The sequence below is a fragment of the Lolium perenne genome, chromosome 3 (assembly GCF_019359855.2).
Source record: "Lolium perenne isolate Kyuss_39 chromosome 3, Kyuss_2.0, whole genome shotgun sequence".
In the NCBI taxonomy this organism is placed as follows: domain Eukaryota; kingdom Viridiplantae; phylum Streptophyta; class Magnoliopsida; order Poales; family Poaceae; genus Lolium; species Lolium perenne.
The window spans coordinates 127,631,351-127,644,343 of record NC_067246.2 but is presented as its reverse complement, the minus strand read 5'-3'; the positions used below and the strand labels follow the sequence as shown (position 1 = coordinate 127,644,343).

The window sequence follows — 12,993 nt, the reverse complement described above, 5'->3', positions numbered from 1 at the left end:
ATTATTAGATATATAATGAAATATATTTTCATGTGCTATGTACAAAATATCATATTTATTGATAGATTATTTTAAAATTTTGGTCAAACTTTACTTTCTTTGACTTTTCCAAAAAATATAAGCCTTAAGCCTTGGGATGGAGGTAGTATGTAGCAAGTTGCTAAGCTTGTGCTTATGGTTTCCTACGTTCATGTCTCGATGCATTTAACCATCCATGCATGCGTGAGCTGATGAAACCCAACCAGACGTCCATACATTTAACCATCCATGATGGAGGACGGCTGACGAAACCCTAACGCCTCCGGGTCTCTCGGGCGATACCGAGGCGCCCCAACACCGCCAGCCAAGAACCGGCCTCCGCACCTCCCCCTCAGCCCTTGCCACCGGAGGAGGCTGTTCAATGGAGGACGGTGGCGGCGGGGGTCTCCTCCGATTTTCTCACCCAAAATCCAACTCCTCACCATAAATCCGTCCCCAAATCGAAAGCCAAGGACACGACCTAGACAGCCTGCCAAGCGCTCCACACCACCGTCGCTCTGCCGTCACGCGAGCGTGCTCGTCCATGGAGCCATGTTGCTGCCCCTGTGCGCGCGCCGAGGCCCCCTGCCTTCGGCGGCGGCTGCTGAGTGCATTTGTGCGCGGCTCGGCCTCCATGGCGGGCGGCCTAGTTCGTACCCCGCTGCGTGGCCTGGCCCCTAGGCCTCGGAGATGTCGACGCCATGCTCTGCTCCGCCGTGATGCCGCTGGTGCGCGCGGATGCGCTGCCTTCCGTTTGAGGCCTGGTCGTCAGCCGAAGGCCAAGTCGCGCGGATGTTCCTCCCCATGGAGGCCCTGCCACTCCTACTCTGCCTTATGGATGGGCTTTGCCTTTGTGTCTCGTGCGGGCGCGGCTTGGCACCTACGGGCTCCGCTGCCGAGGTCGTGGTAATCCACTGCTCCCCTGTAGGGTGAACTGTTTGGCACAACTCCCTTGGCCTCGGTTGCCGCTTCAGGCGTGGTGATGCCTGCTCATCACTGGCAATTTGTCGATGCACCTTCTTCGACGCTGGTGGAGGAGGGTGGGTGGACGGTGGCGACTTGATCTGCGACGCAGGTCTTGTACATACCGCTCCACTTTTCTCAAGCGATGGCACGGCAGCGGTGGCTGGCGGCGATGGCCAGTAGGCAGTGGCCAGGTTTTTGATGTGTGCTGGAAGACCTGTTGCATCTCCCCGCCTTCGGACGGCGCGAGGTGGTGCTCCTGGGCGTCTCCTGCGGCACAAGGACGCTTGGGGCAGCAGCCCGGGGTTTTGATGGCGGAGGCCGCCTTCTTCTTCGCCGAAGATGATCGACATGAGGATGGTGTGGTGGGTATGACGATCTGTCACCCAGTCTCAATGGTGTGTTGGGGAGGCATGGAGGCCGGCGATCTCTGCCGCAGCCATGCAGCGGATCTTGCAGGTTCGGGGGGGGGGGGGGGGCATGGGGATTGCTTGCTTGGCTTCAATATCCTAGGGTTTTTCTTTTGCAAAGATGGTGACCTTCATGAGAGCGGTACTTCTTCATCTTGCTAGAGTGATAAGTTTCGGAAGGCTCCGGCGGCGAATATAATAGTGCACCTTATGCCTGAATTTTGTTGGATCGGGTGGTATTCGGTCGGGAAATTTCACTTTTTGCCACTACTTACTTAGGACTTTACGATTTGCCCTTCTTTACATTGTACTCTACCTTTTGCCCCACATTACTTTGGGTCTTTACATTTTGCCCTGCCAAATAAGACCCACGACCAAAGACCAAACTGCCCCGCTTGTCTCTGGTTCGATAGACCATACACGCCGTCGTTACAGCGTGTTCCCCGTCGGTGAGGGCCAGCCATGAAATTGTCGTGTTTCTGCCACCTTCACGCCCCGTCGGTGAGGAGCCTCCGCTATGAGACGCTTTTCTTTAGATTTTCCCTTCATTCTTTTTTTTTTGAGAAAGGCACGGGGTACGGCACCCATGTATAAGTTGCGTACCGCGCGGCTGTCAGTTCTTATATCCAAAAAATAAGAGAAAGAAACCCTAGACAGGGCCTCTCAAATTACAACTCCACCACGCGGTGGGAAAAAGAAGAGGAGCAGATCGATTGAGCGCCACCTTTGGAGATGGTAACCGACGGAGAGGCCGCCGGCGGGGGAGAATTCGAGAAGCGTACTCGTACGGAGGGAAATTCCGATGGCGAATCAGCCACGACGGAGGAGATCTGGGAGGGCGACGAGATCACGGATGACGAGCAGATCACGGAGCTCGAGGATGTCACAGAGGAAGAAAGAGCCAGGTGGGCCGAGATAGATCGGCAGATTGAGTGGAAGCTGTTGTCCGAGGAGGAGGAGATGGATAATTACCGTCAAGACTGGGAATTTGGATACGTTCACAGGTTTGGTAGCTTCGATCAAGAGAGTGAGTCACTTGTCTAATTTAATCAGCCGTCTAGTTTAATCAGCCTAATTACTTGCTGCCTGCTTAGCTTTCTTCCTCTTTGGCAATCATGGAAAATCTAATTTAATAGCATTCATCCTTTCCTTCTGAAGAAAAAAAAATCGGTTTTCTGGGTCATTTTCCTTTTAACGAAGAAATTATTCTGTTTCTTCTTCTGGTCTGAAACGATCGATGCATCGGATGTCACACAATGACCTATCTCTCTTAACACACACTTTGCTTGCTTGGATGACGTATGCAGCGGAGTTGAGTTCCATGGTCAGTACATACGATACCTCCGTCGATGCTTGGGCCGTAACCGCCTTGCAAGTCTACTCCATCAAAGTCGAGAAGGCAAAACTCAGGTGGCCACTTCATGTCTATGGCATGGTTGATATCCGAGACGCTGTGGATCACAGACGCAACATTCTCTTCAATCGCAAGAGGGATAACTGCCAAATCATTACAAAAAATGTATGCATTTCCCCTTTTGATTTCGTTTTCCCTGCTTAGGTGGGGCTGATTCGTTGCGCCATCATGGTTTTTTACTCATAAATACGATGATTGATTGCAGGATCCAAATTATCCGTGGGTCATGGCCTAGGGATTTCGCTGGAAAAGTTCTTTGCCACGATGGCTCCTCTCATGATGAACTTGTGTTGCTTGATTTTCGAGATGGAAGGAATCCACCGCTGGATCAAGATGGGAACCTTGATCTATCAAGGCGTGTTGTTTCAGTAAATGTCCATAATAACATGACAGTTTCAGTAGATGCTAGTGAAAGTAGATGTGCTGTCGTGTTCACTCCCGAACGAGGCGGCCTAACTGAGAGTGAATGCGATGTTGATGGCCACTGTCGGGTCAAGATTACAGTCGCTTGGTCTCTACTTGTTTTCTTGGAGTGACAAAGACTATTCCGGTCATGAGGGAAACTGCTCTAATGTTACAAAGGTGTTCGTGTGTTATGTTACGTGGAGCTCAAGCGTGAATGGTACTATCAGCCATTATACCCTTGACAGTAGGAGGCCAGCAGGCTTCGAACCCTGGCAAATCCGCTTACTAAACCCCAAATTTTTGAATATTTTATTTGAAAATTAGTAAAATAGAGATAGACACATGAGAAAAACTCTCTAACCAGATCGTGGGAGCGATGGTATGGTCTGAGAGCCGAGGTCTCGAGGGCGACGGTCTGGCGACTGGGGAGTGATGACCCACAAGTATAGGGGGTGTATCGTAGTATCTTCGATAAGTAAGAATGTCGATCCCAACGAGGAGCAGAAGGTGTTGACAAGCAGTTTCGATGAAGGATTCACTGTAAATGCTCACAGACAAGTATTCAGGGGGTTTTGATGTAACAGTTGAATAAAGTACGAGTAAGTAAAGTGCGAGAGTAACAATTGAAGCGAGTGGCCCAATCCTTTTTAGCACAAAGGACAAGCCGGGTTGTTTACTTATAATGACCAAACGTTCTCGAGGACACACGGGATTTTAGTCTAGTGCTTTCGCTACATACGGCTAAATAATCTTCATTGTTATGATAAGTGCTGTGTGGGTGAACCTATGCTAATGTACCGCCCTTCCTAGGACTAATACATACTTGTGATTATACCCCTTGCAGGCATCCGCAACTACAAGAAAGTAATTAAGAATAAATCTAACCACAGCCTTAAACTTTGAGATCCTGCTATCCCTCCTGCATCGATATACCAACGGGGGTTTAGGTTTCTGTCACTCCGGCAACCCCGCAATTGGCAAACGAGTACAAGATGCATTCCCCTAGGCCCATAAAGGTGAAGTGTCATGTAGTCGACGTTCACATGACACCACTAGAAGAATAACACCATAACTTAAATATCATAACATTGAATATTACCCAACCATAGTCCACTACTAACAGTTAGACTTCACCCATGTCCTCAAGAACTAAACGAACTACTCACGAGACATCATATGGAACATGATCAGAGGTGATATGATGATGAATAACAATCTGAACATAAACCTTGGTTCAATGGTTTCACTCAATAGCATCAACAACAAGTAGAAATCGATACCGGGAGAGTTTCCCCTATCAAACAATCAAGATCAAACCCAAATTGCTACGGCGGTGACGATGTCCAGCGGTGGAGACGGCGGTGATGATGGTGGAGATGATGATGATGGTGATGGAGATGATGTCCAGCTCGATGACGGTGACGATGGCGTCGATTTCCCCCTACCGGAGGGAATTTCCCCGGCGGATCTCAGCCCGCCGGAGAGCTCTTTTCTCTCTGGTGTTCTCCGCCCCGCAGAGACGGCTGTAACTCTCCGTGAGGTACCCTCTGTGGCTTAGGTTTTCGGGACGAAGGATTTCGCGAAGAAAAGGAGGCGAAAGGGGCTGTGGGGCCCCCACACCACAAGGTGGCGCGGCCAGGCCATGGGCCGCGCCGGCCTGTGGTCTGGCCCCACCTTGGGTCTTCTCAGCTCCCCCTTCTGGCTTCCTTCGTCATCTGGAAAAATAGGATTTTTGGTATAATTTCCTTCCACAGTTGATCTTCCGAAATATTGCGTTCTGACAGTGCTTTTTCCAGCAGAATCCTGGCTCCGGTGCTTGATCCTCCAATAATGATGAAACATGCAAAATAGATGAAATAACATAAGTATTGTGTCCAAATATGAAATATATCAATGAATAACAGCAAATTATGATACAAAATAGTGATGCAAATTGGACGTATCAGGGAGTCTTGGTCGGCGCCGGTCAAGACGCTCAGTTCTCTGGCTCCAACGCGACGGGCTTCAGCGAAGGACCCCATCAGGTTCAGCGGTAGGTTTTGGGCCCTCACTGACCGGTCGGAGGAGGAGCAGAGTGAAGGTGAGGAATCGTGGGATTCATGTGAGGAGGAGCTTCGGGGCACCTCTGAGTCCAAGGACACCTCGAGAAGGCCGCCGGCGGTGGCGACGATGAAGGGTTTCATCGCCAGGGCAGAAGAGCTAGGGGCTCTCTCCGCCACGGTCGTCGCCACACACCATTCACGCTGGGGGGGAGGGGGTGGAGGTTCTCGCTTTTCCTCCTTTGGTTCTCGATCTGGGAGAAGAGGACCAAGCCGCGGCTCTGCGGGGCGGGCGTGGCCGATGCGAACGGAGGAGGCCGGTCAGGTGCTATTTCGTCAAGGGAAGCGGCCAAGTTCCCGGCGACTACGACTGCTGGCGGCGGTTCTCCAAGGGTTGGGGATGTCCGTCCCGACCAGGCACCGTGGGCCTTGCTGGCTGCGGGACTAGGGCCCAATTCGTCTGTTGGGCCGCTCGCTTCCGAAGCTGACTCGGTCGCTTCTTTGGTTGAGCTGGGCTGACCTGACCCTACCGAGTTGGGCATCTCCCTCGCTGGCCCATTTGCGGGGCCTGCTAGCCCATCATGGCTTGTGCCAGGGGAACGGTCAGTGAGGCCAAGTGTGTGGTTGTGGATGCCGAAGGGGTCGCGTGATCCACTTTTAAATTTTCCAGCCACTGGAAGGGAGGTGCGGTGGTGCAAAGGAGATTTTTGATTCCTCCCCTGCATCCCAGATCAACCGCCTCTCTCTCGGCCCTTCGCGGAGGTGGTAGCCATGGATCGTGGGAAAGGTGACTTGAGATCCAACAAGAGGAGCTACGAGAAGGTCTCTCGGGGGGAGGGGAGGCGTCACGAGGGGGGAGGAGGTTCCTGCAGGAGCGGGGGCAAGCGAGCCAGCGCAGAGGTGGACAAGGCCAGGGGCAGGGGCAAGGTGACGGCCCCTGGGGGGCGCCGCCGCCATGGTGGAAGGAGCAGCAGAAGAGGGAAGACCGTAGAAACAAGAAGAAAGAGGTTGCGGCTGGGGCGAGGGCGCTTGAGCCAGAACAACGCGCGGCTCGGGATCCTCGGGGGGGGGGGGGGTCGAGCCAGAGCGGGCTGGAGAAGGGGAAGAAGCAGCCAGGAAGCAAGGTGGCTGGGTCGGCAGCCAATTCCAAGGAGCTCGAGGAGGTGCTCTCGGCGGAGAACATCGACGGGGAATGCTTCAAGTGCGGGCGCACGTGGCATTTCTAGGCGGCGTGCACATTCGAGCCGCTGTGCGTCTTGTGCAAGACCGAGGGCCATGTCTCGGCCAATTTTCCGTCCAAGGGCAACACGCTCCGGCTACAGACCATATGGGACATGCCTTCGCTGGCTACGGCTTCTACTGCCTGGAGATGGATCCGGTGCTAGTGGAGGAGAGGGCCACCCCGGTGATCTTCCCAGCGGTGATCAGCTTCAAGGATAACCCTCTGTCGGTCAGTGAACTGGAGGTGGAGCTCAAGCACATCCTGAGCGAAACATGGGACTCGAACGTGGCTATGGTGTCGGAAACCAAGATCTTGGTGGAGTTCCCGTCAATGGAGACACTGAGGATCTGCACGAGTAGCAGCAGACTTTACCTGCTGATCAAGCAGCGTGACGCGAACATCCGTGAGGATTTCCTTGAGCCAAAACCCTCTGTGGTTTTGTAGAAGGTGTGGGTTCAGCTTGAGGGGGTACCCAAGCCACTTAGATCGGTGGAGGCGCTGAAGGCCGCGCTCACATGGTTGGAAGGCATGTTCATGTCGACGAGCTATCGCTCTTTAAGCTGCCGGTGAGGGTGCAATTCCAGTGTCGTTTCCTAGACCGCGTCAAGGGCTCCATGTAGGTCTTTGTTAATGGGGAGGGGTACATGATACGTCTCAAACGTATCTATAATTTCTTATGTTCCATACTACTTTTATGATGATACTCACATGTTTTATACACACTTTATGTCATTATTATGCATTTTCCGGCACTAACCTATTAACGAGATGCCGAAGCGCCAGTTCCTGTTTTCTGTTGTTTTTGGTTTCAGAAATCCTACAAAGGAAATATTCTCGGAATTGGACGAAATCAACGCCCAGGGTCTTATTTTTCCACGGAGCTTCCAGAAGACCGAAGAGGATACGAAGTGGGGCGACGAGGCGCTCAGACCACAGGGCCGCGCGGCCAAGGGTGGGCCCGCGCCGCCCTATGGTGTGGGGCCCTCCTGCCTCCACCGACCATGCCCTTCCGCCTACTTAAACTCTCCGTCGCGAAAACCCTATCACCGAGAGCCACGATACGGAAATAGTTCCAGAGACGCCGCCGCCGCCAATCCCATCTCGGGGGATTCAGGAGATCGCCTCCGGCACCGTGCCGGAGAGGGGAATCATCTCCCGGAGGACTCTTCATCACCATGATCGCCTCTGGACTGATGTGTGAGTAGTTCATCCATGGACTATGAGTACATAGCAGTAGCTAGATGGTTGTCTTCTCCTCTTGTGCCATCATGTTAGATCTTGTGAGCTGCCTATCATGATCAAGATCATCTATTTGTAATGCTACATGTTGTGTTTGTTGGGATCCGATGAATATGGAATACTATGTCAAGTTGATTATCAATCTATCATATATGTGTTGTTTATGATCTTGCATGCTCTCCGTTGCTAGTAGAGGCTCTGGCCAAGTTGATACTTGTAACTCCAAGAGGAAGTATTTATGCTCGATAGTGGGTTCATGCCTCCATTGAATCTGGGACAGTGACAGAAAGTTCTAAGGTTATGGATGTGCTGTTGCCACTAGGGATAAAACATCAATGCTTGTCTAAGGATATTTGTATTGTTTACATTACGCACAGTACTTAATGCAATTGTCTGTTGTTTGCAACTTAATACTGGAAGGGGTGTGGATGCTAACCCGAAGGTGGACTTTTTAGGCATAGATGCATGCTGGATAGCGGTCTATGTTCTTTGTCGTAATGCCCTAAGTAAATCTCATAGTAGTCATCATGATATGTATGTGCATTGTTATGCCCTCTCTATTTGTCAATTGCCCAACTGTAATTTGTTCACCCAACATGTTATTTATCTTATTGGAGAGACACCACTAGTGAACTGTGGACCCCGGTCTATTCTTTTACATCTGAAATACAACCTACTGCAATCATTGTTCTCTGTTGTTCTTTGCAAGCAAACATTATTCTCCACACCATACATTTAATCCTTTGTTTACAGCAAGCCAGTGAGATTTACAACCTCACTATTAAGTTGGGGCAAAGTATCTTGATTGTGTTGTGCAGGTTCCACGTTGGCGCCGTAATCCCTGGTGTTGCGCCGCACTACACTCCTTCACCAACAACCTTCACGTGGCCTTCATCTCCTACTGCTTCGATAAACCTTGGTTTCTTACTTAGGAAAAACTTGCTGCTGTACGCATCACACCTTCCTCTTGGGGTTCCCAACGGACGTGTGCTTTACCGTCACAAGAAGCTACTTTTTGGCACCGTTGCAAGCCCTGTCACGCGCCAGCAGCTACTTTTCTGGCGCCGTTGCCGGGGAGATCAAGACACGCTGCAAGGGGAATCTCTCACACCCAATCTCTTTACTTTGTTTATTGTCTTGCTTTATTTTATTTTCTGTCTTGTTTGCTTTCTTTATATCAAAAACACACAAAAATTAATTACTTGTTTTACTTTACTTAATTCGGTTTTCTTTACTTATTTTTATTATTGTTAAAATGAATACTCCTGAGAACACTAAGTTGTGTGATTTCACTAGCACCAATAATAATGATTTCATATGCACTCCTATTGCTCCACCTGCTTCTACAAAAGAATTTTATGAAATTAAACCTGCTTTACTAAATCTTGTTATGAGAGAGCAATTTTCTGGTGTTAATACTGATGATGCTGCTGCCCATCTTAATAGTTTTATTGAACTTTGTGAAATGCAATTGTATAAGGATGTAGATGGGGACATTATAAAACTGAAATTGTTTCCTTTCTCCTTAAGAGGAAGAGCTAAAGATTGGTTGCTATCTTTGCCTAAGAATAGTATTGATTCATGGACTAAATGTAAAGATGCTTTCATTGGAAGATATTATCCTCCTGCTAAAATTATATCTTTGAGAAGTAGCATTATGAATTTTAAGCAATTGGATAATGTACATGTTGCCCAAGCATGGGAAAGAATGAAATCTTTAGTAAAGAATTGCCCTACCCATGGACTAACTACTTGGATGATCATCCAAACCTTTTATGCAGGATAAAAAAATTCTTCAAGGAACCTATTGGATTCAGCTGCTGGAGGTACTTTTATGTCCATCAATTTGGGTGCTGCAACAAAGCTTCTTGATGGTATGATGATCAACTACTCTGAATGGCACACTGAAAGGACTCCTCAAGGTAAGAAGGTAAATTCTGTTGAAGAAACCTCCTCCTTGAGTGATAAGATAGATGTTATTATGTCTATGCTTGTTAATGGTAGATCTCACGTTGATCCTAATAATGTTCCTTTAGCTTCATTGGTTGCTCAAGAAGAGCATGTTGATGTGAACTTCATTAAAAATAATAATTTCAACAACAATGCTTATAGGAATAATTTTGGTAACAACTATAGGCCATATCCTTGTAATAATAGTAACGGTTATGGTAATTCTTATGGTAATTATTACAACAATAGTAGGAGTGTACCCTCTGGTCTTGAAGTCATGCTTAAAGAATTTATTAGTACACAAACTGCTTTCAACAAATCTGTTGAGAAAAAGCTTGGTAAAATTGATGTTCTTGCTTCTAAGGTTGATAGTCTTGCTGCTGATGTTGATCTTTTAAAACTGAAAGTTATGCCTAATGAAACTAAAGATATTAAGTCATTTGCTACAGCAAACGCTATCCAAGTTCGAATTAATGACAATATTAGAATGATGGCTGAATTGCATGCTAGGTGGGAAAGAGAAGAAAAACTTGCTAAAGAGAATAATGTAGCTAAAGTTTGGACTATTACCACCACTAGTAATGTTGATGCTTCACATGTTGCTAAACCTCCTACTATCAATGGTAAAATAATTGGTGTTGGCAATGTTTCTACTTCTAATACAAAGCATGCAAAATTGCCTGAAACTGCTGAAACTGTTTGTGATAAAAGTGCTGAAAATTTTCAGAGTATTGGGGACAATGATCCCATTGCTTTAGATCATAATGGTTTTGATTTTGATAATTTTCATATCTCTGAAGTTATTAAGTTCTTGCAAAAACTTACTAGAAGTCCTAATGCTAGCGCTATAAACTTGGCCTTTACAAAACATATTACAAATGCTCTCATAAAAGTTAGAGAAGAGGAATTAAAACTTAAAGCTTCTATTATAGGAAGTTGGGAGATGGTTGGGAGCCCATCATTAAAATGAAGGTCAATTATTTTGATTGTAATGCTTTATGTGATCTTGGTGCAAGTATTTCTGTTATGCCTAAGAAACTTTATGATATGCTTGACTTGCCACCACTGAAATATTGTTATTTGGATGTTAATCTTGCTGATAATTCTATAAAGAAACCTTTGGGGAGAATTGACAATGTTCACATTACGGTTAACAATAACCTTGTCCCCGTTGATTTTGTTGTTTTGGATATTGAATGCAATGCATCTTGTCCTATTATTTTGGGAAGACCCTTTCTTCGAACCGTTGGTGCTATTATTGATATGAAAGAAGGAAATATTAAATATCAATTCCCTCTTAAGAAATGTATGGAACACTTCCCTAGAAAGAGAATGAAGATACCTTTTGATTCTATTATTAGAACAAATTATGATGTTGATGCTTCTTCTCTTGATGTTACTTGATTTACACTTTCTGCGCCTAGCTAAAAGGCGTTAAAAAAAAGCGCTTATGGGAGACAACCCATTATTTTATTTCTGCAATTTTGTTTTATATTTGAGTCAAGGTGCTTGTTACTACTGTAGCAATACCTTTGCATCTGTACTTTATTGCATTGTTGTGCCAAGTAAAGTCTTTGATAGAGAGTTGATACTAGATTTGGATTTCTGTGCAGAAACAGATTTTTAGCTGTCACGAATTTGAGCTGTTCTCTCTGTAGGGGAATCTAAAAATTCTGTAAAAATTTATGAGTAATCCTCAGATATGTACGCAACTTTCATTAAATTTGAGCTTCTTCATCTGAGCATGTTAAGTGCCTCGAAAAAAATCGTCTTTATGGACTGTTCAGTTTTGACAGATTCTTCCTTTTATTTCACATTGCCTCCTTTACTGTGTTTGAGTGGATTTCTTTGCTCCATTAAATTTCAGTAGCCTTGGATAATTTCCAGAAGTGTTGGGAATGATTGTGTCCTCGCTGAACATGTGAATTTTTGATTATGCACTAACCCTCTAATGAGATTGTTTTGAGTTTGGTGTGAAGGAAGTTTTCAAGGATCAAGAGAGGAGGATGATATAATATGATCAAGAAGAGTGAAAAGTCTAAGCTTGGGGATGACCCCGTGGTTCATCCCTGCATATTTCAAGAAGACTCAAGCATCTAAGCTTGGGGATGCCCAATACATCCCCTTCTTCATCAACCACTTATCAGGTCACCTCTAGTGAAACTATATTTTTATTCTGTCGATCCTAGCATTCCTTGTGTGGGAGAAAGACACGCTCCGCTTTTTCATATTGAACACTGGTGTTCTTAGTTTTACTTTTAATGTTCATGGCGAAAGTTGAAAGCTGCTTCATTTATTGCTATTTGGTTGGAAACATAAAATGCTTCATGTGATAATTGGTATGTTGTCTTGAATAATTTGATACTTTGCAATTGTTTTGATCTCTCAAGTAGATCATGTTTAAGCTCTTGCATCATGTGGTTTAAACCTATTAGTGGAGAACTACCGTAGAGCTTGTTGAAATTTGGTTTGCATGATTGGTCTCTCTAAAGTCTAGATATTTTCTGGTAAAAGTGTTTGAGCAACAAGGAAGATAGTGTAGAGTCTTATAATGCTTGCAAGATGTTCTTATGTAAGTTTTGTTGTACCGGTTCATACTTGTGTTTGCTTCAAACAACCTTGCTAGCCAAAGCCTTGTACTGAGAGGGAATGCTTCTCGTGCATCCAAAACCTTGAGCCAAAACCTATGCCATTTGTGTCCACCATAACTACCTACTATGTGGTATTTTTCTGCCATTCCAAAGTAAATTGCTTGCGTGCTACCTTTAAAAAATTCATTCCTTGTCTTTGCAATACATAGCTCATGGAAAAGTAGCCTAAAAAATTATTGTAGTAAAGAATATGTCGCTTATGTATCTTAGTTCTTATAAGTTACTTGTTGTGCGGTAACCATGTTTCTGGGGACGCCATCAACGTGTCACACCTTTGTTGAATATCATGTGAGTTGCTATGCATGTTCGTCTTGTCTAAAGTAAGGGAGATTTGCCATGAGTTAAATGGTTTGAGTATGCATATTGTTAGAGAAGAACTTTGGGCCGCCAACCAAAGCCATGTATCATGGTGGAAGTTTCAGCTTGGACATTAATCCTCAAATCTCTTATGAGAATATTATCTGTTGTTGAATGCTTAAAGCATAAAAGAGGAGTCCATTATCTGTTTTCTATGTTGTCCCGGTATGGATGTCCTCAAGTTGAGATCTATCAAAATTGAGAGATCAAATGCGATCTATCTCCTTGGACCTTTGTACAGGTGGCATAGAGGTACCCCTTTGTGACACTTGGTTAAAACATATGTAATGCAATGATAATCCATGGAAATCCGAGCTAATTAGGA

At 46.2% G+C, this 12,993-nt stretch overlaps 1 protein-coding gene across 1 annotated transcript; it reads left to right on the top strand.

Annotated features, from left to right (window-relative positions):
* The first annotated feature begins 1,992 nt into the window (after window positions 1-1,992).
* LOC127342364 (uncharacterized) lies at window positions 1,993-3,406 on the top strand. The gene is made up of 3 exons (XM_051368305.2): window positions 1,993-2,418; window positions 2,699-2,910; window positions 3,011-3,406. The coding sequence occupies exons 1-3, from the start codon at window positions 2,124-2,126 to the stop codon at window positions 3,038-3,040; spliced, it is 537 nt and encodes a 178-aa protein (XP_051224265.1). The 5' UTR covers window positions 1,993-2,123; the 3' UTR covers window positions 3,041-3,406.
* The last annotated feature ends 9,587 nt before the right edge of the window (window positions 3,407-12,993 follow it).

Coding starts and splice junctions, on each gene's coding strand:
- LOC127342364 (XM_051368305.2), top strand. CDS start 2,124: ATGGTAACCGACGGAGAGGCCGCCGGCGGGGGAGAATTCGAGAAGCGT. Junction 2,419..2,698: donor TGGTAGCTTCGATCAAGAGA/GTGAGTCACTTG, acceptor TGACGTATGCAG/CGGAGTTGAGTTCCATGGTC. Junction 2,911..3,010: donor GCCAAATCATTACAAAAAAT/GTATGCATTTCC, acceptor GATTGATTGCAG/GATCCAAATTATCCGTGGGT.